Source organism: Mirounga leonina, unplaced genomic scaffold (assembly GCF_011800145.1).
Source record: "Mirounga leonina isolate KUSES-001 unplaced genomic scaffold, KU_Mleo_1.0 Mir_93, whole genome shotgun sequence".
NCBI lineage: Eukaryota > Metazoa > Chordata > Mammalia > Carnivora > Phocidae > Mirounga > Mirounga leonina.
Window position 1 is genome coordinate 48,551,502 of NW_023270854.1, and position 21,400 is coordinate 48,572,901.

At 39.8% G+C, this 21,400-nt stretch overlaps 1 protein-coding gene across 1 annotated transcript; it reads right to left on the reverse strand.

Moving 5' to 3' along the window:
* Positions 1–3,607: 3,607 nt before the first annotated feature.
* Positions 3,608–16,014, reverse strand: SNRPD1 (small nuclear ribonucleoprotein D1 polypeptide). The gene is made up of 4 exons (XM_034995757.1): positions 15,873–16,014; positions 8,812–8,888; positions 7,060–7,251; positions 3,608–3,789 (listed from the first exon to the last, which is right to left on the reverse strand). The coding sequence occupies exons 1-4, from the start codon at positions 15,884–15,886 to the stop codon at positions 3,713–3,715; spliced, it is 360 nt and encodes a 119-aa protein (XP_034851648.1). The 5' UTR covers positions 15,887–16,014; the 3' UTR covers positions 3,608–3,712.
* Between the last annotated feature and the right edge of the window lie 5,386 nt (positions 16,015–21,400).

Here is a 21,400-nt window from a genome sequence, read left to right on the forward strand (position 1 = left end):
CCAACACTTGATTTCAGCTCCGGTGGTGATCTCAAGGTCGTGGGATCCAAGCCCCCCATCAAGCTCTGCACTGGGTGTGGAGCCTGCTTATGATTCTGTCTCTCCCTCTGTCCCTCTTCTTGCTTGTGCACCTGTGTGCTCAAAAAAAAAAAAAAAAAAAATCACCAGGATAGGGTCAATCTGGCTGGCTCAGTCTGTAGAACATGCGACTCCTGATCTCAGGGTTGTGAGTTCGAGCCCTATATTGGGTGTAGAGATTACTTAAAAATAAAATCTTAAAAAAAAAATTCACCAGGGGCACCTGGGTAGCTCAGTCGTTAAGCGTCTGCCTTTGGCTCAGGTCATGATCCCAGGGTCTTGGGACCGAGCCCCGCATCGGGCTCCCTGCTCAGCGGGGAGCCTGCTTCTCCCTCTCCCTCTCCCCCCCACTTGTGTTCCCTCTGTGTCTCTGTCAAATAAATAAAGTCTTAAAAAAAAAAATTCACCAGGATAATTGCATTAAACCTATTAATCAGGGGAATTCACATCTTTACACTGGTTTTCCCACCCTAATAGTGGTACCAGTCTTGGTTTTGAGACTCGGGAATTTTTTAAAAAGCCACAACTGATTTTTGCCACTGTTCCACAAGTGCTTAAATAGGAAAAAGTTCTTGAAAACACGGAAAATCTTTAAAGACAAAGTGGTTGTAGTAACTCATGGGTTCTACTTAAGTCTTATAAATCACACTTGTAATTTCTTTAGTTCATTGACTCTAAAATACCAACTTTTAGTTTCACTTGTTACTCTACATACTAACAAAGAAACTTGCAGATTTGATATCAAACCTAAATTTATACCATTTAAGAAGCATTTCAGTATCAGAAATATTAGAATATACTTTTAACAATACATAAAATACTTTGTTAAAATCGTAACATAATGTTAAATATGGTCAATCCTCATTATTCATGGATTCTGTATTTGGGAAGCCACTTACTTGCTGAAGTTTACTTGTAACTCCAAAATTAATACTTATGGTCCTTTCGTAGTCATGCGTGAACATGCATAGAGCAGCAAAACATGTCACCTTATACACTCATATTCCCAGGTGACTTTAAACAAAGCGACACTCTGCCTTGTTCCAACTCTTACTGTAAACAAACGTCCTTTTCATGATCTAGTCCCACTTTTTGTATTTTGTGCTTTTGTTGTTTAAAATGGCCTCTAAGTATAGTGCTGTCTCATGTTCCTAAGCACAAGGCTGCGATGTGGGGCACCTGCCTGGCTTGGTTGGTAAAGCATGCAACTCTAGATCTCGGGGTCCTGAGTTCATGCCCCACATTGGGCATAGAGCTTACTGGGGGAAAAAAAAAATGTAATGTGCCTTTCAGAGGAAATGTGTTAAGAAGAGTTTTGGTCAGGGGCTTGAGTGGTTCAGTCTGTTGGGCGTCTGCCTTCGGCTCAGGTCATAATCCCAGAGTATTGGGTTTGAGCCCTGCATCAGGCTCTCTATTCAGCGGAGAGCCTGCTTCTCCCTCTGCCTCTGCCAGCGCTCCCCGTTGGTACTCTCTCCCCCTCTTTGTCAAATAAATAAAGGCTTAAGTAAAAAAAAAGTTTTGCTCAGACATGAACTACAGTGCTATTGGTTGTGAATTCAATGTAAAAAAAACCAATATATATTACTTAGTGTCTTTAAATAGATACACATATAAAACAAGGTTATGTATTGATCCATTGATGAAAAACTGTCGTGACCAGAGGCCCATAGAAACCTACCCCTTTATTTTCCTTTGGAGCAATGGTTCAGTATTCACTAATTCAGGGTTCTCAGTGACTTTTTTTTTTTTAAAGATTTTATTTATTTATTTGAGAGAGAATGAGAGAGCACATGAGAGGGGGGAGGGTCAGAGGGAGGAGCAGACTCCCTGCAGAGCAGGGAGCCCAATGCGGGACTCGATCCCAGGACTCCAGGATCATGACCTGAGCCGAAGGCAGTCGCTTAACCAACTGAGCCACCCAGGCGTCCTCTCAGTGACTTCTACAACAGAACTACTGTAACAAGAATCAACTGCACTTGACATTGCTGTTATTTTTGTAAAATCAGTCACTAATATTATATACTAACCTTATCCAAAATACAAGAAATACATAAGCAAAACTTTAAACCTTTACTGAAAAACTTCAGAAAAATGGGAACACTACCATGTTCCTACATAGAAAATAGCAAATATTGGAAAATTTCTTTTCAAAAGTATACCTTATTTTTTTTTTTTTAAGATTTTATTTATTTGAGAGAGAGAGACTGAGAGCATGAGAAGGGGTAGGATTGGGAGGGTCAGAGGGAGAAGCAGACTCCCCGCTGAGCAGGGAGCCCCATGCGGGACGCGATCCAGGGACTCCAGGATCATGACCTGAGCCGAAGGCAGTCCCTTAACCAACTGAGCCACCCAGGTGCCCCACCCAATACAAACTTTTTAAAGCAGACAAGATATCGTGAAGTACTCTTTATCACTACAGCATTCACAATTTGCAATTACCTATTAATGATTATTTAACTCTGCTTCCCTTTTAGCCTATAAGCTCCATGAGGGCAGGCGTCAACTCTTGTTTATTCATGTGTGCAAAGTCTGTTCTGCCTGCCTCCTTAAAAGTTTGCTCTCCACCATGTGGCATCATTGGGTTCCCTTTCCTTCTATGTGGGTTCAAATAATAGGAGCACCACAAATCTGAGGATGAAAAATAATGAGAACACACAAATGCACTTGCTATCTCTCAATTTATGTAACCCTCTTATGGAGCCTAGACCTTTTAAGATAATCTTTGCAGAAAATTTCCTTCACATTTAAAAAACAAAAAACCCCAGGTATAGGATTAAATGTAAATACAGATTTAGTTCCCCCCAATCCTCATGGTGTAAGCTCTGCAAGGAACTGCATATACTGAGAGGTATTCTTCTCTAAACTCAACCAATTTCAATAATTAAAAAAAAAAAAAAATCCTTATTAACAACTGGGAAAGAATCCAATTTTGCTGTCAAAGAAGGTTTTTTTCTTTTTGTTCTTAAAGGAATTCTTGTAAAAGTACTTAAAAAGGGAGCCACTGACAGGTACATTTCACATTAACAGATTTTGACACTGCTCACAACTGATAATCTAGTGAATGTTATCTGCAGTTTCAACTCAAGAGAATGTAAAATTATATTCTATTGAGAACCTTAAAAAAAAAATCCACTAATGAGTACAACAAAGTCTAAGACTCCTGAATTTGAAGAGGACTATCACCTTTACTAAATACCCAAGTCTCCATAAAGTAAAACTCAGGAAAAGGGAATCAATTTTAGACCCCAATCCACAGGACGTTAGTTCCTCAAGTACCAAAAAGAACTTATTTTACTCATAGGTAGGTTCCACAAAAGAGAATCCAAGTAAAACAGTAAAATGCATATTCAGTGCATGTGAAGTAATTAGGTATATATTCTACATACATTCATAAAAAAATTTTAGTTCAAACATTAAAAGCCTGATCTAAGAATGAAATTATTCTGCGTTTGCCTAGTAGTAATACTTAGCTCTTACTATGCAAGTATCATGAATATAAACTATTAAAATTTGACAGTCAACAGACAACTCCGTCCTACATTTATGTTTATTAAAAACTGACATAAACAAACAAAACCTGTACAAAAAATATCCCCAATCATGTATCACTTTGAAATAGTAATCTTGAGAGACATTATCGCCTAGGACCCCCTCTTCCTCTACCCCGACCACGTCCTCTTCCTCTTCCTCGGCCTCGGCCTCTTCCTGCAACTAAAAAAAGAGAAAAACAAAGCAAGGTTAATTCTCTTCTGCACTGATTGTCACCTGGGCCACCACAAACAGCATCTACAGGAAAGAAAACTTTAACCCAGCTTTTCTCAAATGTGACCTCACAGGCATCCCTCTCAACACATTATCATGCAGAACCAAAAACTGCTGGCTTACAAAGATAATTTAATATTTATTCCATTTGACTCATCAAGTTTTAAAGTATCTATCATGTCTCAAATTCAACACAAAATAAAATCCAAATGATCTGAACCTTACACAAGATGAAAGAGATACCATATCAACGGAACAGAACATGAACATCATGTGCTAGATTTTTTTTGTTACTCAATAGGATCCAAGCAAGTTAATTCAAAGCTAAGAAAGTTTAAAATACATTACATCAAGCATCCTTAAGACTCTTTAAAATCTTAAGTCATTTGATCCAATCATAACAAAGTATTTTAATCATTATAGCAATATCCCTGTGTCAGCTGGTCTCCTAAGTCTACTTGAATATTACACTGACAGAAAACTCACTTCTCAAATGAACTTATTTTCAGTCTTCAGAGACCTATGAATATTAAAAAAATCCTGACATGAAGTTCAAGTCAGTCACATTCTAAACTTGTACCCACTGTTGCCAAACTTGTCATTCAAAGAAACAGAGTAAGTCTAGGACTTTTGTTAGAACAAGGCAGCTTAACCACATTTATCTCCAATTCCTTCTGAAATACTACTCATGACAGAAAATGAGTAAAAATGGTAAATACCCATAAAGAAAAAGAAAGAGAAGGAGAGAGGGAACACAGTGGCCAGAAAGTAGACTAACAACTGTAAATGTTTAATAAAGAAAGAGTAACACTTAGAAGACCTATGACCTTAGAAGCCAAGGGTGAGATGAAGCAGGGGGTGGAAAACAAACAAAATGGTTGACAAACACGTGGTGCAAAAGACTGGTCAGTCCTCTCTTCCCCACCTTGCAAAGTTAATGATTATTTCCCTGACAGGTAGGTAGGAGAGAAAAGGTAAAATAAACCTTAAAGACATTGAAGCAGAAAGGCTTCAGATTTGAAAATAACTGCAAAGTGGATAGCAGCAAGAGGCACAGAACTGAGGGGAAGGGAAAGTGGAATTTAGCATTTTTCAAGTTGCAACCTAAATTTTTTTTTCTTTTTTAAAAAAGATTTTATTAATTTATTTGAGAGAGAGAGAGAGAGAGAGAACACGGAGCAGGGTGAAAGGCAGAAGGAGAAACAGACTCCCTGCTGAGTGGGGAGCCCGATGCGGGGCTCGATCCCAGACTCCACGATCACGACCTGAGCCAAAGGCAGACACTTAACCAACTGAGCCACCCAGGCACCCCTAAAATTTTTTTTAACTAAAAGAGCATAAGAAACATATGGGCATTTGCATGTATTAAGACTAAGTAATTCTTCCTGAGATTTCTGTTTCAGTTATATGCATGAATGGGCCATGAAGCAAAGTATATTTCTTAGCGTGGGTGGAAGGCAAAAAAGTCTCAAAAATCATTGTTATCAAGTGACCATCTACAAAACACCCAGCCCCTTTCTCCTGCTCTGCTCCTATAATGCTGACTGCCAGGCATTATCTCCTACAATAGGTGACAGGAATCTTTTTTTTGGGGGGGGGGGGGTTTGAAAAGCTCCAGAAATGACTCTAGATCCCGAAATTTTGGGTCTCCTCAGTGAAGAGGCCAGCTCACTTCTGAACTACCCTAAAGTGAGACTCACCAGCTCAGGAGTCCAGCCTCCCCTCCCAGAGCGTCTCTTCCTAGGGTTCTTGTTAAGTAATAGATGGCCAAATACAAGAAACTCAAATTAAGCCTACAACATAAAGATCAAATAAAGAGAGCAAATATGGAGAAGAGAGGGAGAGAGAGACCACTTGATCAAGAAAGAAACTCTTAACTACATAAGAGAACAAATTGATGGTTGCCAGAGAGGAGGGGGAGGAGGGATGGGTGAAATACATGATGGGGATTAAGGAGTGCACTTGTCATGATGACCACCAGGTCACATATGGATCTGTTGAATCACTATGTTGTACACCTGAAACTAATATAACATTGTATGTTAACTAACTGGAATTCAAATAAAAACTTAAACAGATGGGGCACCTGGGTGGCTAAGATGGTTGGGCATCTGCCTTTGGCTCAGGTCATGATCCCAGGGTCCTGGGATCGAGCCCCACATCGGGCTCCTGGCTCAGCGGGAAGCCTGCTTCTCCCTCTCCCTCTGCCTCTCCCCCTGCTCATGCTCTCTCTCTCTCTGTATCTCTGTGTCTCAAATGAATAAATCTTAAAAAAAAAAAAACAAAAACAGAGCAAATAAAAAGAGAAATCCAAGAAAACAAACAATGCCAAGAATAAAATAAAATGTAAATAAAGAAAAAACACTAATATCCTATCCAGTATTTTTCAGATACAGAACAAGATTCTATGAAAAATCATCACAGAACAGGAGGCCTGAAGATTAACTCTATGCTAGACTGGAAGATAAAGTCAAAGAAGTTTCTCAGAAAACAGAAAAAAAAAAAAAAAGAGAGAAAAGACTTAGACAATTACTCAGAAGACCCAATTATTAAGACCTCCAGGAAGAAAGAATAGAACAAGTATCAAAGAGAAGAAATTTATCAAAGCCATACAAATATATTTCTTGCTTTAAATGGCAGGAATATCCTTATTGAAGGGGTCCACCAAATAAGCAAAACAACAAAATAGAGGAAAACATAGGGAGAGCAAGCAAAGACCCAATGCCAACTCATTAAGAAATTTCAGAATAACAGGAATAGAGTCAAATCTCCAAATCTTTCAAAGTGTATATAGGGTGGGGAACTAGCCATGCAAAGGCACAAAAAGAATGGCATGTCTTTAACAGCAACACCAAGAATTATTAATAAATACTATATGCTCTCAACGGCAAGTACAGGGAATCAAGAAAACAAAAAAATGTTCACAAATGTTTGTTTCTCTTTTTTTAAAAAAATATTTATTTATTCATTAGAGAGAGAGAGACAAAGCATGTGTGTGCAGGCGCATGAGGGCGGGGGGAGAGAGAGGTAGGTAGAAAGAATCTCAAGTAGAATCTAGGCCAAGCACAGGGGATGATGTGGAGATCAGGACCTGAGCTGAAACCAAGAGTTGGAAGCTCAACCAACTAAGCCACCCAGGCGCCCCACAATGTTTACATTTTGAGTAGATCAAAGTATAAATATACAGTCACAAAAATGATTATAATCCTTCGAACTTACCAGCTTCCCTTTTCTTAGATTTCACCTTTGGTTCAACATCCACAAGTAGTGTATCCAGAGGTAAGCTGTCTGGGAGGATAAAATATCGAATGTTATTTCCTCGAATACTCAGTGTTTCCAGCTGTACCGGTTCTCTATTCTTCAAAGTCATTTTCACAGCTTTCAGATGGGTATTCATGCTGACATCTACACCTAGAGGAAAAAAAAAGAGGGCAGTTATTAGCATGATAAAGAAGGCAACCAGTTAATCTATCAAGCCACAGTAAATACCACAATACAAAAGAATGCTGTCCTGCTACAGTGCAAGTTTCTATGACATAATTTAGTACAACTGGTTAATGGGTGAATAATGTCAGTATAAACGAGAAATCCTTCCTTCAGAGACTATCCCAGCACATTAATATTTTGCACGGTTAAGTATGCTTACAGCTGTGAATGCAGCAAGCCATGGAGGAACCCTGAATAACACCCGACTCATTCCCACTGTGCCCAGGTATTCTCATTTCAGGGTTAGCAATGTTTACTACATGGTTCTCTCTCACTATCTTCATAACTTCCTTATACCCCATTCCGTGAAGCTATAAGCCTTGTTTTAAATATAAAGTCCTATATGCACTGTAGTATTTTCCTTGTTACTAGGAATTTAACATGTCTTTTTAACTGTATTTTTAAAGGAATGCTACGGTTTTTGTTAATACCTTAATTACCAAACTGCACAGGTTTTGAATGGTCTGCCTCAAACTATTTTTCCCATTGTTTTTAGGGTGAGATTTTGCAAAATAAAAGCACAATTTTCTAGAATGAATATATGGCATTATCTTAGAAATACCCAATTATTGGAGCCTTTACCAATATATCTGAACAAATGGGATAACTAAAGATCTAATTAATTTCTGTTCCTAGGAAGTTAGGCCAGTAAACATGAATTCTCTCAACTTTCCCAACATCCATCTCAAATAGCAATTACACTTCCTCAGTGTCACATGGTCACTGACCATACGGTATTGAAACGTTATACTGCACTGATTTCTTTTCAAAGCAACTGCTGTTGCAAACACGAGTACGCTCAAATACAATCAGTTTAACACTATATTTGTCTTGGTTTACTCAGAGGCTGGATCTATACATTAAAAAATTATTTATAAACTTACAATTTAAATATTTCAGAGACTGGGACTACATACTAAAATAGCATTTTCATTCATTTGGCTCAGCAATTCTTTTGTAATTTTGTGGGGAACACCTACTACAAGTGAAGAATTGCAGTAGCCTTAAACTACACATACGGTATCATTAAAGCAAAGAGTTAGACATGAAAGAAAAAAAGAATGAAGGAAAATACTCTCAAATAACCCATTCCCCATATATATTTTTACCCAAAGTAATCAAACATGAAAATCCCATCCTCTATCTTCAAGGACTTTACAACTTAATAGAGAACACAAAATTCTAAGAAAGAGTAAAATGTACTTTGAAAGATGCAATATTCTAGGCAGAGGAACACACACAGGCAAAAAGCACAAAGGCTTTAAAAAAAGGAAAACAGGGATCACATGCAGGATAACCTGGGGAATTCGGTTTGGTCTTAGCACAAGTACTTAAGGTAAAACTTAAGAAGGTCAATGAAATAATCCAAACAAAAAGAATGGGATGTCTACAATAATGTTCATTAAGTAACCGAAAAAGAATTCTGGCCTTAAAAGTAGAAGAGGTGGAAAAAAAAAGTGTTACAAAGCTGTCTAATCGCCATACCTGTGATTGTTCCATGGACCTGTGTTCCATTCTTTAATTCGATGGTTACAGTTTCGTGACTCAGTTTCATCAAAAATCTGTAAAAACAGTGGAAATATAGTAGTAAGTGTCCACCTTTAACATTTTACAATCTTTTTTAAGTCAAAGGGTGAAATTTCTAGATGTTCAAAATCTGCTATAGATGCTACCTGTATCAATTCCTATTAATAATCTGCACAACAATTTCAGCTTTCCTTGAATTATACCCTCAATATTTATGAAGGAGTATAATATCAAAAGCTGTCATTTGGACATTTCTGATTCTCTAAACCATTACACAGCTTAACCTCCAATCCATGCATACAGATCCTAAAATCATTATAATCCACACAACTGAAATCAAGAAATTATATGAAAGTGGTCAAAAGGTACAAACTTCCAGTTATAAGGCAAATTAAGTATTAGGAATGTCACATACAACATGATAACTATAGTTATTAATGCTACTGTACGGTAGATCCTGAAAGTTCTCATCACAAGAAAAAAACATTTTTTCCCCCTTCTCTTTTTTGGTATCCATACTGGATGATGTATGTTAACTAAACCTACTGTGGTAATCATTTTGCAATATACATAAGCCAAATCATTATGCTGTACACCTTAAGCTTATACAGAGCTGTATGTCCATTATATCTCACTAAAGTGGAAAGAAAAAATTATAATTGGTAGTAAAAAATTATATGCTTCCTATACGTATGTGGAATAAAAGTCTCCCTTTCTAGCCCCCCTCCATGTATATGGGGAGATTCTTCTAGACCATTTTATGTGCACTCGTAAGCATATACATAAAATGTTTTTATGCAAATTGGGTCATAACTTTTTTGACTTTTATACCCTGTAATTCTCATTCAGCTTAAAGACATTTTAAAATACATATATCTGTTTATAACAAATCCATTTATGCAAATCCTTAGCAACACTTTTACCAATCTTCTAAATCTTCATCAATTCTACAGGGGAAAAAAAAAGAATCTGTTTTTCCCTTTTACTTGTAATACTGAACATCTTTTCATGAATATGAGAAATTTGTATTTCTTTTGTGAACTACCTATTCACACGTTTTCAATTAGGTCAAAAAATTTTTAAAATTTCTACCAATTTGCCACAGCCATTCAAGTTGGTGGGTTTTTATTTTTAGGTTGTTAAATTTGTGAATACTTCTGATTAATCTGTTCAAGAAGATGTTTCCCACCCCAAAACTGTAAGAAGTCTTATTCCTTCTAGTTTTCTTTTTTAAAAGATTTTATTTTGAGAGAGAGGAGAGAGAAAGTGTGCGCACAGAGGACGGGGCAGAGAGAGAGGAAGAGAATCTCAAGTGGACTCCACACTGAACGTGGAATCCAGTGCAGGGTTCAATCCCATGACCCTGAGATCATGACCTAAGCTGAAACCAAGAGTCAGATGCTCAACTGAGTAAGCCACCCAGATGCTCCTCTTCTGTTTAGTTTTAATCCACTTGGAATTCATTTCTTTTCTGTGCAGCATGAGGTAGATATCTGCCTTTATTTTTTCCCTCAATTAGACAGCCAGATGCCTCAATAACGTTCAATGAGTAATCCATCCATTCCCTACCTCATCTAGTCTTTCATTCTCCCTCACCTTATTACTATGAAATATTTCAGAGAAACAAAAATTGAAAGGTTCACAAATGATTAAAATGTTGCCATTCAGGGATGCCTGGCTCAGTCAGTTAAGCGTCTGCCTTCGGCTCAGGTCATGATCCCAGGGTCCTAGGATGGAGCTCCCCTCCTTGCTCAGCGGGGAGCCTTCTTCTCCCTCTGCCTGCTGCTTCCCCTGCTTGTGCTCTGTCTCTGACAAATAAATAAATAAAATCTTTAAAAAAAGTTGCCATTTATGTGGGAGTGTCCCCACACAATTATACTTTCACCATATGATCTATACTGCATTCATCTTCTAGTGAGAATATTCTCCTACATAATCAAAATATCACAATCACATCCAGGAAAGTGAACAAGAATCCTACAATATGATCCAACAATGTAGTTCTTATTTCTAATTTATAATACATACTTTGTACACCCTATCGTAGCATCATACTAAATTATACATGTAGAATCACCTATTTTTCTCCCCAATTAGACTACTCCAAGGATCAAAACCTTCATATCTAATCCTCAATTAGACTACTCCAAGGATCAAAACCTTCATATCTAATCCTGGGTGTCAATACACTGAATAATAGTTGGCTGAAATGCTTCAACGATTAAAAGGGAAGATAATCTGGGGCACCTGGGTGGCTCAGATGGTTAAGTGTCTGCCTTCGGCTCAGGTCATGATCCCAGGGTCCTGGAATTGAGCCCCGCATCAGGCTCCCTGCTCAGCGGGAAGCCTGCTTCTCCCTCTGCTCTGCCCCTGCTTGTGTTCCCTCTCTCGCTGTGTCTCTCTCTGTCAAATAAATAAATAAAATCTTAAAAAAAAAGAGCATGATATACCTTTAAAAAAGAAAAGGGAAGATAATCTTAAAATATCACTTTTTAGTGGCACAGACAGCTATCAAAAAGGGGGTCACTTGGTTTGGGACATATTAAGTCCCAAATTTTAAAAAGTTAATCTGTCCTTATATAAAGATCCATGTAATGATTCCTTTTCATATTTGTTGTCAAGAAAATAAAGTCTCTCTTGGGGCGCCTGGGTGGCTCAAATGGTTAGGCATCTGCCTTCAGCTCGGGTCATGGTCTCCAAGTCCTGGGATTGAGCCCCAACATCGGGCTCCTGGCTGGCTCAGAGGGGAGCCTGCTTCTCCCTCTCCCCCTGCTTGTGTGCTCTCTCTCTCAAATGAATAAATAAAATCTTAAAAAAAAAAAAGAAAAGAAAGTCTCTCTCAATAAACCGTTAATACTTTATTTCATCAGACAAAAATTCTTTATGCTCTAAATATAATAATCGCTTATAATTATATTAGCTTAGAATTTTCATCTAACAGTTTCTTTCCATTATCAAGCTTTGGTTTTTATAAAATCTTTTCTTTTAGGGCACCTGGCTGGCGCAATAAGTAGAGCATGCAACTCTTGATATCCGGGTCATGAGTTTGAGCCCCACTTTGGGCATATAGTTTACTTAATTAAAAAAAAAAATCTTTTGGGGCGTCTGGATGGTTCAGTCATTAAACGTCTGCCTTCGGCTCAGGTCATGATCCCAGGGTCCTGGGATCAAGCCCCGCATCAGGATCCCTGCTCAGCGGGAAGCCTCCTTCTCCCTCTCCCACTCCCCCTGCTTGTGTTCCCTCTCTCATGGTCTCTCTCTGTGTCAAATAAATAAAATCTCTAAAAATAAAAAAAATCTTTGAATTGTCTCCCCTTGGTAACTTTTTTTTTCTTTAAGATTTTATTTATTTATGTCAGAGAGAGAGAGCGCACAAGCAGGGGGAGCAGCCAGCAGAGCTGGCAGAAGAGGCAGAAAGAGAAGCAGGATCCCCACTGAGCAGGGAGCCCGATGCGGAATTTGACCCCAGGACCCTGAGATCATGACCCGAGCCAAAGGCAGACGCTTAACTGACTGAGCCACCCAGGCGTCCCAAGGTTTAACTTTTCTTAAAGAACATTTACTTATTTATTTCAGAGAGACAGACAGAGAGAGAGAGAGTGCACAGAGGAGAGGGAGACAAGCAGACTCCCCACAGACCGGGCAACCCTGTGGGGCTTGATCCCAGGACCGAGATCATGACCCGAGCCAAAATCCAGAGTTGGACACTTAACCGACTGAGCCACCCAGGCGCCCCAACATTTAACTTTTATAGAAGCTCAAATCATTTGTGGAAATAGACAGGATTGAAGTAAAAATAAAACATTTTAGTAATCAATCTACCATACGGAAGTAAAAAGAAAAACCAAAGTAAGCAAAATGGTTTCTGAAGGAATCAAAATACATTTCAGCAAGTCCAAGGATGTGTCTTTGACAAATATTGTTTGGAAATGAGGATTAAAAATGAATGACTAGGGGGCGCCTGGGTGGCTCAGTTGGTTGAGCGGCTGCCTTCGGCTCAGGTCATGATCCTGGAGTCCCTGGATGGAGTCCCGCATCGGGCTCCCTGCTCGGCGGGGAGCCTGCTTCTCCCTCTGACCCTCCCCCCTCTCATGTGCTCTCTCTCTCTCATTCTCTCTGTCTCAAATAAATAAATAAAATCTTTGAAAAAAAAAAAAAGAATGACTAGGAGCTCAAACTCTAGCGGAAAGGACAGACACACAGAAAATATTTAAAGGTAACTAAATTTAAAAAGCAATGGATATATGCATAGGCTTTTGCCAGGAACATAATGTAGCATGGATAGGAGGGAGTCAGAGCTTAGTGAACTTCTAGTAAGAAGTCTGAAAAGTTGGAAATATGCAGCAAAAAGAGACAAGAGCAAAGATCTGGGAGTAAGAAACAGCCCAACATGAAGAGAAACTATAGCTACACTACCAATGGATAAGTAGAGAAGAGTTAGGTAGGTTCCTTTCATGGACAGTGCAAGCTGTTAAAGAGCTACTAAAGGGTTTTCATCAACAAAGTGGAATGCCAGGGTCATACTCATATTGGAAGACAAATTAGGTGGCTAGAACAGTACATAAAGTTACAGTTATCAAGACAGGAACCAACAAATAGATAATGAAACAGAAAAGAGTCCAGAAATGAACCCACATTTAGTTAATTTTCTACAAAGGCGCCAATGGGACTGTCAAAGCACTCCAATCGGCAAAAGAAAGCCTTTTCAACAAATGATGAAATCCATGGTAATAGGGGTTTATATTCCCTAAGAATATGGAATAACTGGAAGTCTATGTAGAAAAAAATGAACCTGGAACCCTAACTCACACCACTTACCAAAATTAACTCAAGACAGATCACAGGCCTAAACATAAAAGTTAAAATGATAAAGCTTTAAGAGGAAAACATAGGAAAATAACTTCATGGTTTGAGGGTAGGCAAAAACTGGACAGTACCCAGAGAATAACCATAAAAGGAAGAGCTGGTAAATTAAAACTTCAAAATAAATTTCTGCTCACCAAAAGAACTTATTAAAGGAATGAACAAGCAAGTTAAACTGGGAGAAATTACACCTGACAGAGGACTAGTATGCAGGATATATAAAGAATTCTTACAATTCAATAATAAACACAATCAAAACCAAACACTTCACAAAGATACATGAATGAAAAAAAAACAAAAAACAAAAAACCAAAGATACATGAATGGCCAATAAGCAGGTGAAAAGGTGTTCAACATCACTAGTCATTAGGAAAATGCAAATTAAAACCATAACAAGACACTACTACACAAGCACTGAAATGGCTAAAATTGTGAAATCCTGGCAATTTATCAGATCATCAAGAAAGAAGTCAAAGACAACTCGCAGGCCTTTGTTTAGAGTTTGACAGTAAGGATGATAGTGCCACCAACCATCGTACAAAAATAAGTCAACCGTAAATGCAAACCAGTTAGACAAATACCCATTTTCTTGGCACAAAATACATTCTCCAGTAAGAAGAAATTTTATTTCTACTGTCTAAGACACAGAATAGGATTCAGTACAGACTTTAAAATTTTCAGGAAAACTGTCACAACACGCAATATCTTTAAATGAGACAAAATGATTCCAAAGAGTCTGACACAAAACTTAACTGTAAGTAGATTCAGACAGGCAGGTATGGAGAAACTCCGAAAATATACTTTAAATTCTGGGGCGTTTGTCTCCAAAGTCACAGTTCAAGTAAAAATGGACTAAACGTTAACCTTAAATGCCTTCCCTATAAACTCTGAATACACATTGAGGGTTTTATATGTTATTTTTTTTTTTAAGATTTTATTTATTTGAGAGAGAGAGAATGAGAGAGAGCACATGAGAGGGGGGAGGGTCAGAGGGAGAAGCAGACTCCCCGCCGAGCAGGGAGCCCGATGCGGGACTCGATCCAGGGACTCCAGGATCATGACCCGAGCCGAAGGCAGTCGCTCAACGAACTGAGCGACCCAGGCGCCCCCTATGTTATTTCACCCATACTAGAAATTACCTACTTGTCTGTCTTCACAAAACAGAAAGTTTCAAGAACACAGGAACCCCGCCTTAAAAAAAGAAAATCCATTACCAGCGCACAGCGTAACAGGTGCCCAATAATCGCAACTGACAAACCTTGGTTCAGACAAGAGCCTAGCTACGTGTATAACTGCTAACTTAATCAGAAACTTCCTCTATGTTCAAGGCTCTCCCCCTCAAGGAAAAACACCAAAACCTAATCTATCTGCAGGTAGTTTAGAATGAATCACTCAAATCAGTAAACCAGTAGTCTCAACTAACCGATGAAGTTTAAACGCAAATAAAACAGAATAGCGATTATCAGCGTAATCAGTCATAAACACGTAAACTGACTCTGCCTCCCCTGGGGAGATTCTTTTCCTGAATTAAAGTCCTATTTTGAAGGGACATGTGAGTTGAGTAATCGTAAATCTAAGGAGTTATCAAAATATAAACAACAACAACAAAAAAACCCCTAATGAAACCGTAAGTCCAGTCCTTATTTAAAACATTTCGGAAATGGGTTTCATTATTTTCAGATAAACCCCTGCAGTTTCTAAGTACACCTTAAAAGCTCATTAATTTAACGCAATGCATACAATTATTCTTTATGTCTCCCACGTTCTCAGAGAACCTAGAACTCCTGAGCGCTGAGACGGCGCAGAAAAGTAATCTAGACTAAGAGCACGAGTCCTAATGAAATGAACATCTTCAATTAACCGAAAGTAAGAGCTTGCACCTTTAAGGCCTCTAAGACACTAAGGGGAAAGGAAACCGACAGGCTTTTACGTCCACTTGTCTGAAGACATGCGGGATCCGCGCGCTATCCAGTCTGAAGCCCTGGCTCCAACGCCCGCGGCGGCGCGGCCAAGATGTGGCGGGAGCAGTGGGCGCGGGAGGCCGTTAGCAGGCCGCGCGCGCACGCGGCTTTCGCGCCTCCCGCAACTGGGCAGTCCGGCCTCCCGCTCGCGGCCCAAATCGTCACAGCCCTAACCGCGCTGGGTTACCTCCTCACCTCACGAGCTTCATCCTAGCGGCGCCGTCTCTCTTTCGGTCGGAGAGTGAACAAAACCGGACTACCCAGGTCCGAAAGTCTAGGCGTACGAATGGCCGGAAACGCCTACTCCTTGGGCTCCGACGTAAAGAGCGCGAGGAGCGCGGCGGACGCAAAGCGGAAACGCCGAGGCCACGCTGTGCCGTACTCCCTTCCGGCTGCGCGGAACGTCACTACGGCCCCTGGCGGCTGGAGGTGTGTCTTGCGATGGCTGAGATGACTTAGCGCAGGTCTAGGAGGAAAATTACAGTAAGGTGGGGGAGTGGGGATTTGAGGAGATTAGATCCAATTAGGGGGCCCTTCGGCACGGCCGGGAGCCGTGTTATGCAGCAGTAAGTATACCCGTGAAGTTCGGGAAGTTCTGAGAAAGCTCGAAAAATTATGCTAATTCCGCTCCAACACCAGGAATGTACCAGAAGAAAATCACAGTTTAGCGGATTATTTTTACTTTTTTTTTTTTTTTTTAAGATTTTACTTATTTATTTGTCAGAGAGAGAGAGAAAGAGTATAAGCAAAGGGAGAGGCAGGCAGAGAGAGAAGCAGGTTCCCTGCTGAGCAAGGAACCTGATGCCGTGCTCACTCCTAGGACCTTGGGATCATGACCTGAGCTGAAGGCAGACACAACTGACTGAGCCACCCAGGCGGCCCTATTTTTACTTTAAATTCTGGTCACAAACCTCAGAAGGGTACCCTACACTGTTGAGAGATCTGTTGTGGTTCTCTAATAAGCTCACAAACTATTTCATACCTTTTCTCTCCCTCTGAAACCTTCTACAGTTTCTTTCTCAGATCACTCTCTAATATTTCCTACTTTTAGAAAACCAGAAGCCACCTTTTCAGCTTTTCTTCCAGTTAGAAGGGTAGAAATACTATTGCTCCTTTCAAAGGCAAATTCCTCTTCACTGTAGTCTGGATCCCAGCTCTCATTTTTTCAAGAATTTCACTCCTTCAGTTATCTCCTAACTCGAATCCTCAATCTCTCTCTCTTCAGGGGATTTTTAAAAAAATAACACAACTTTATCTTAAAAACAAAATTCTTCCCTGATGCAGCTCCAGCTACTGCTAGATTTCTTTCACATAAAAACTTCTTGAATGTGTTGTCTACACTTGTTTTATCACCTCTAATTCACTCTTCAGACTCCATTGATACTGCTTTTCTAAAGGTCATCAAAAACCTCGAGACAAACCTCTATCTTCATCTTACTCAACATTTCCGCAGCATTTAACATTACCCTTTTGAAACACATGCCTCTCTTGACTTTCAGGATGCCGCGCTTACCTGATGCTACTCCTATGCCAATAGTTACACTTTCTAGGTCTCAGCTGCCTCATCCTCTACTGAGCCATTACATGTTGGAGAGTTTCAGGGTTTACGCCAGGTGCAGTCTTATTATGGATACTTTCTCCTTTAGCCTAGGTGATCTCCTCTAAAACCAGGGCTTTGATTTGTATCTTCAGCCTGGATGCCATCCTTGATTATCAGAACTCTTGGAAGTGTAAGGCAATGCTCATCCAACTTTTATGTGCATAGAACATACCTGAGGAAATTTTAGAAAGAAAATTCTGATTCAGTTGGTGTGGGGGCTGAAATTCTGTATTTCTAAAAGCCTTCAGTTGATGAAGATGCCCCTAGTCTATGGACCATAATTTGAGTAGCAAGACTGTAATGTTCATTTGTGTGTTGCCTTCTCAATATCTATCCATCTCCCTTCCCAACATTTCCTAATAATCTGATGATCCATGTGATCCCAATGAAGCTGACTCTATCCTTGTGTCAATCATCACGTTCCATTACTTGTCCACAGTGGGCTTGGAATGTAAACTGATCCAGTCAGACCTTTGCAGGGAATTCTCTTTCCTTTTGAATGTGAATGAAGAAGTAGTAGCCCCTGGAGTTTTATTGGGAACGCCCTTAGAACCAAGAGAAGAATCAGTTTTAGGAGAGACTTAAAAAAATAAAATCCATGATGATATTAATAAGCCCGTGGAAATTAAGATTAAGGGGACACCTGGGTGTCTCAGTGGGCTAAGTATCCAACTGTTGATTTAGGCTCAGGTCATGATCTCAGGGTTGGGAGATGGAGTCCTGCATTTGGCTCTGTGCTGGGCATGGAGCCTGCTTAAGATTCTCTCTCCCCCCCTCTCCCCTTCTCCCACTTCACGCACTCTTGCGTGTGCGCTCTTTCTCAAAAAATTAATCAATTAAAATTAAAGCTGGTGGGGGGTGGGTAATAAATAAATTTAAATTAAATAAAATTAAAACCTCAGTTCATCAGTTGCAATACTCATATTTCAAGTGCTCAAGAGCCCTATGTGGCTATGGCTACCCTTTGAGATAGTGCAGATATAGAACATTTGCATCATTACAGAAAGTTTGATTAGTGCTGCCCTGTTTATTACCATATTTTTTCCTTCTTTGCATTTAATTGTTATTTACTTGTTTATTTATTTATTTTTTTAAAGATTTTATTTATTTATTTGAGAGAGAATGAGAAAGAGAGAGCACATGAGAGGGGGGAGGTCAGAAGGAGAAGCAGACTCCCCACTGAGCAGGAAGCCCGATGCGGGACTCGATCCTGAGACTCCAGGATCATGACCTGAGCCTAAGGCAGTCGCTTAACCAACTGAGCCACCCAGGCACCCTATTTACTTATTTATTAACTGACTTGAAAAATGTACTGTCTGAAGGCAGGGTCTTTTTTTTTTTTTTTAAGATTTTATTTATTTGACAGAGAGCGCACAAGCAGGGGGAGCAGCAGAGGGAGAGTGTGAAGCAGACTCTCCGCTGAGTAAGGAACCCGGTGTGAGGCTCAATCCCAGGACCCTGGGATCATGACCTGAGCCAAAGGCAGATGCTTAACTGACTGAGCCACCCAGGCACCTCTGAAGGCAGGGATTTGTATCTGTTCTGTTAATTTCTATATTCCCAGTATCTAGAATAGTGAGTTGCACACAACGTGCCCTCAATAAATATTTATGAAATAACTGATTGTCTCCCCCATTAGAATGTATGCTACATGAGGAAGGGTACTCTGTGTATTGTTCACTACAGTATCCCTAGTACCAAGCTCAGAGTACTCCTTCCTGCTATCCTCAAGGCCTTTTCTACTTTGGTTTTGCCTACCTTTTTTTTTTTTTTTTTAAGATTTTATTCATTTGAGAGAGAGAGAGAGTGTGCACGCACACGTGAGCGAGCACGAGAGGGGGGTGGGGGGGCAGGGAGAAGGAGAAGCAGACTCCCTGCTAAGCAGGGAGTCTGACACTGGGCTCAATCCCCTGACCCTGGGATCATGACCTGAGCTGAAGGCAGACGCTTAACCGATTGAGCCACCCTGGCGCCCCAGCTCTGCCTACCTTTTAATCCCTTTTCCCCTCAATAATATTGGAATATTTGAGTTCCTGCAACTCATCAAGTTCCCTCTCCTCTCTGGACTTTTGTAATTCAGTTCTTTAATCTGGCTAACACTTATTCCTTCTCAAGTGTATGGGGCCAGCATTATTACTTATATGTGTTAGTAGCGAGTGTCCCAGAAGATGGCAAATTGAAATGCCAGTATCAGTTGATTTATACCAAATTGCTATACTTTTTCTTTGTTTTTATTTTCTAGATTGAAGTGGTTTTTTTTTTTAGAATTTTAGCTCTTGTAGTAATTATCACAAACTGTCAAGAGTCTTTTTTTTTTTTTTAAGATTTTATTTATTTATTTGACAGAGTTAGTGAGAGCAGGAACACAAGCAGGGAGAGTGGGAGAGGGAGAAGCAGGCATCTTGCCGAGCAGGGAGCCCGATGTGGGGCTCGATCCCAGGACCCTGGGATCATGACCTGAGCCGAAGGCAGACGCTTAACGGCTGAGCCACCCAGGCGCCCCTCAAACTGTCAAGAGTCTTAAAATAAGGGGCGCCTAGGTGGCTCAGTTGGTTAAGCGACTGCCTTCGGCTCAGGTCATGATCCCAGAGTCCTGGGATCGAGTCCCACATCAGGCTCCCAGCTCAGCGGGCAGCCTGCTTCTCCCTCTGACCCTCTCCCCTCTCATGCTGTTTCTCTCTCTCTCAAATAAATAAATAAATAAATAATCTTAAAAAAAATTATTTTAAGAGTCTTGAAATAAAGTCAACAAGAGTGGACCAACAAAGAAAAAAGACTTTATTTGCTGCTAGCAGAAGGATCAGTCTGAACGTGTCTGGAAGTTAGCAGAGGCTTTATAGGTTCTGGCATTTAGATTTGTCACAAGAAAGAAAAGGAACAAGGAAATGAAAATGTGATATATGGGGCAATGCAACTGCTTCATTATTAGCTTTTAGAAATAGATGTCCTCGGGGCGCCTGGGTGGCTCAGATGGTTAAGCGTCTGCCTTCGGCTCGGGTCATGATCCCAGGGTCCTGGGATCGAGCCCCGCATCGGGCTCCCTGCTCCTTGGGAGCCTGCTTCTCCCTCTGCCTCTCTCTCTCTCTCTCTGTCTCTCATGAATAAATAAATAAAATCTTAAAAAAAAAAAATTAAAAAAAAAAGAAATAGATGTCCTCATGATAAGCAAGGGCAGGAAAGTACATTCTACAGTTTGGAGTTAGAAAGGAAAACAATTTAAACAATTCTAGATTACATTCACAATTTTGAATTTATCAAGAGAATTTACAAGTAGGGGCTTGTAGTTCTTGTAAGAATTGAGAAAAAGACCTTTGCAATTTACAGAACCATAATGTTGAACATCAAGATGCATTAGCTAGGCCAGAACAAGTGTTTTTAGCGTGTGTACATGGCAAAATGTGAACTAATCAGAGGTCTCCCCCAGAACTTTCTCAGGAGCTCTCAGGAATGGAGGTCTCTCTTTTTACTGGGATCCGGTTGGTGTGAGCTAGTATAGTCTTTGAAAGCTCAGTCAAGCAAGATAATTTATTCAGTTGATTATGATTTCTTTTAGTAGATAACCAAATCAAATGAATCAAATTCCAAAGTTCGTAGACAGACTGCTCTAAATGAAAACCATTGATAGAAAGCAAGCCAAATGTTGTCAAAAATCACATTACAAGGGCGCCTGAGTGGCTCAGTCGGTTGGACATTTGACTCTTGATTTCAGCTTAGGTCGTGGTCTCATGGGTTGTGGGATCGAGCCCTGTATAGAGCCCTGCATCAGGCTCTGCTTCTCTTCTCTCTCCCTCTGCCCTTCCTCTCTCTCTAAAATAAATAAGTAAATCTTTAAAAAAAATGACATTACAGAATAATTAAGATTTAATCAAACAACAAATTGAGACCTCTGGCATTAATGAATCAGAAGTGAGATATCTTTTAAAATGATAAAGAATAATGCTCAAGAAAGTTTATTTTTCCCATAAAAGCAAACTATTTTATGAATATTTTTATTGAGATATAATGGACATATAAAATTGTATAACTTTAAGGTATACAATGAGTTGATTAGGTATTTTTATAGATTGCAGTTATGATTACCATCTTAGCTGACACCTCCATCACATCACATAATTATCATTTC

Excerpts from the sequence above, each read along its gene's own strand:
- SNRPD1 (XM_034995757.1), bottom strand. Across the intron at positions 7,252-8,811 it reads GGTCCATGGAACAATCACAG|GTGTAGATGTCAGCATGAAT; the intron begins GTATGGCGATTA and ends TTTTTCCTCTAG. Across the intron at positions 3,790-7,059 it reads ATCTAAGAAAAGGGAAGCTG|TTGCAGGAAGAGGCCGAGGC; the intron begins GTAAGTTCGAAG and ends CTCTTTTTTTAG.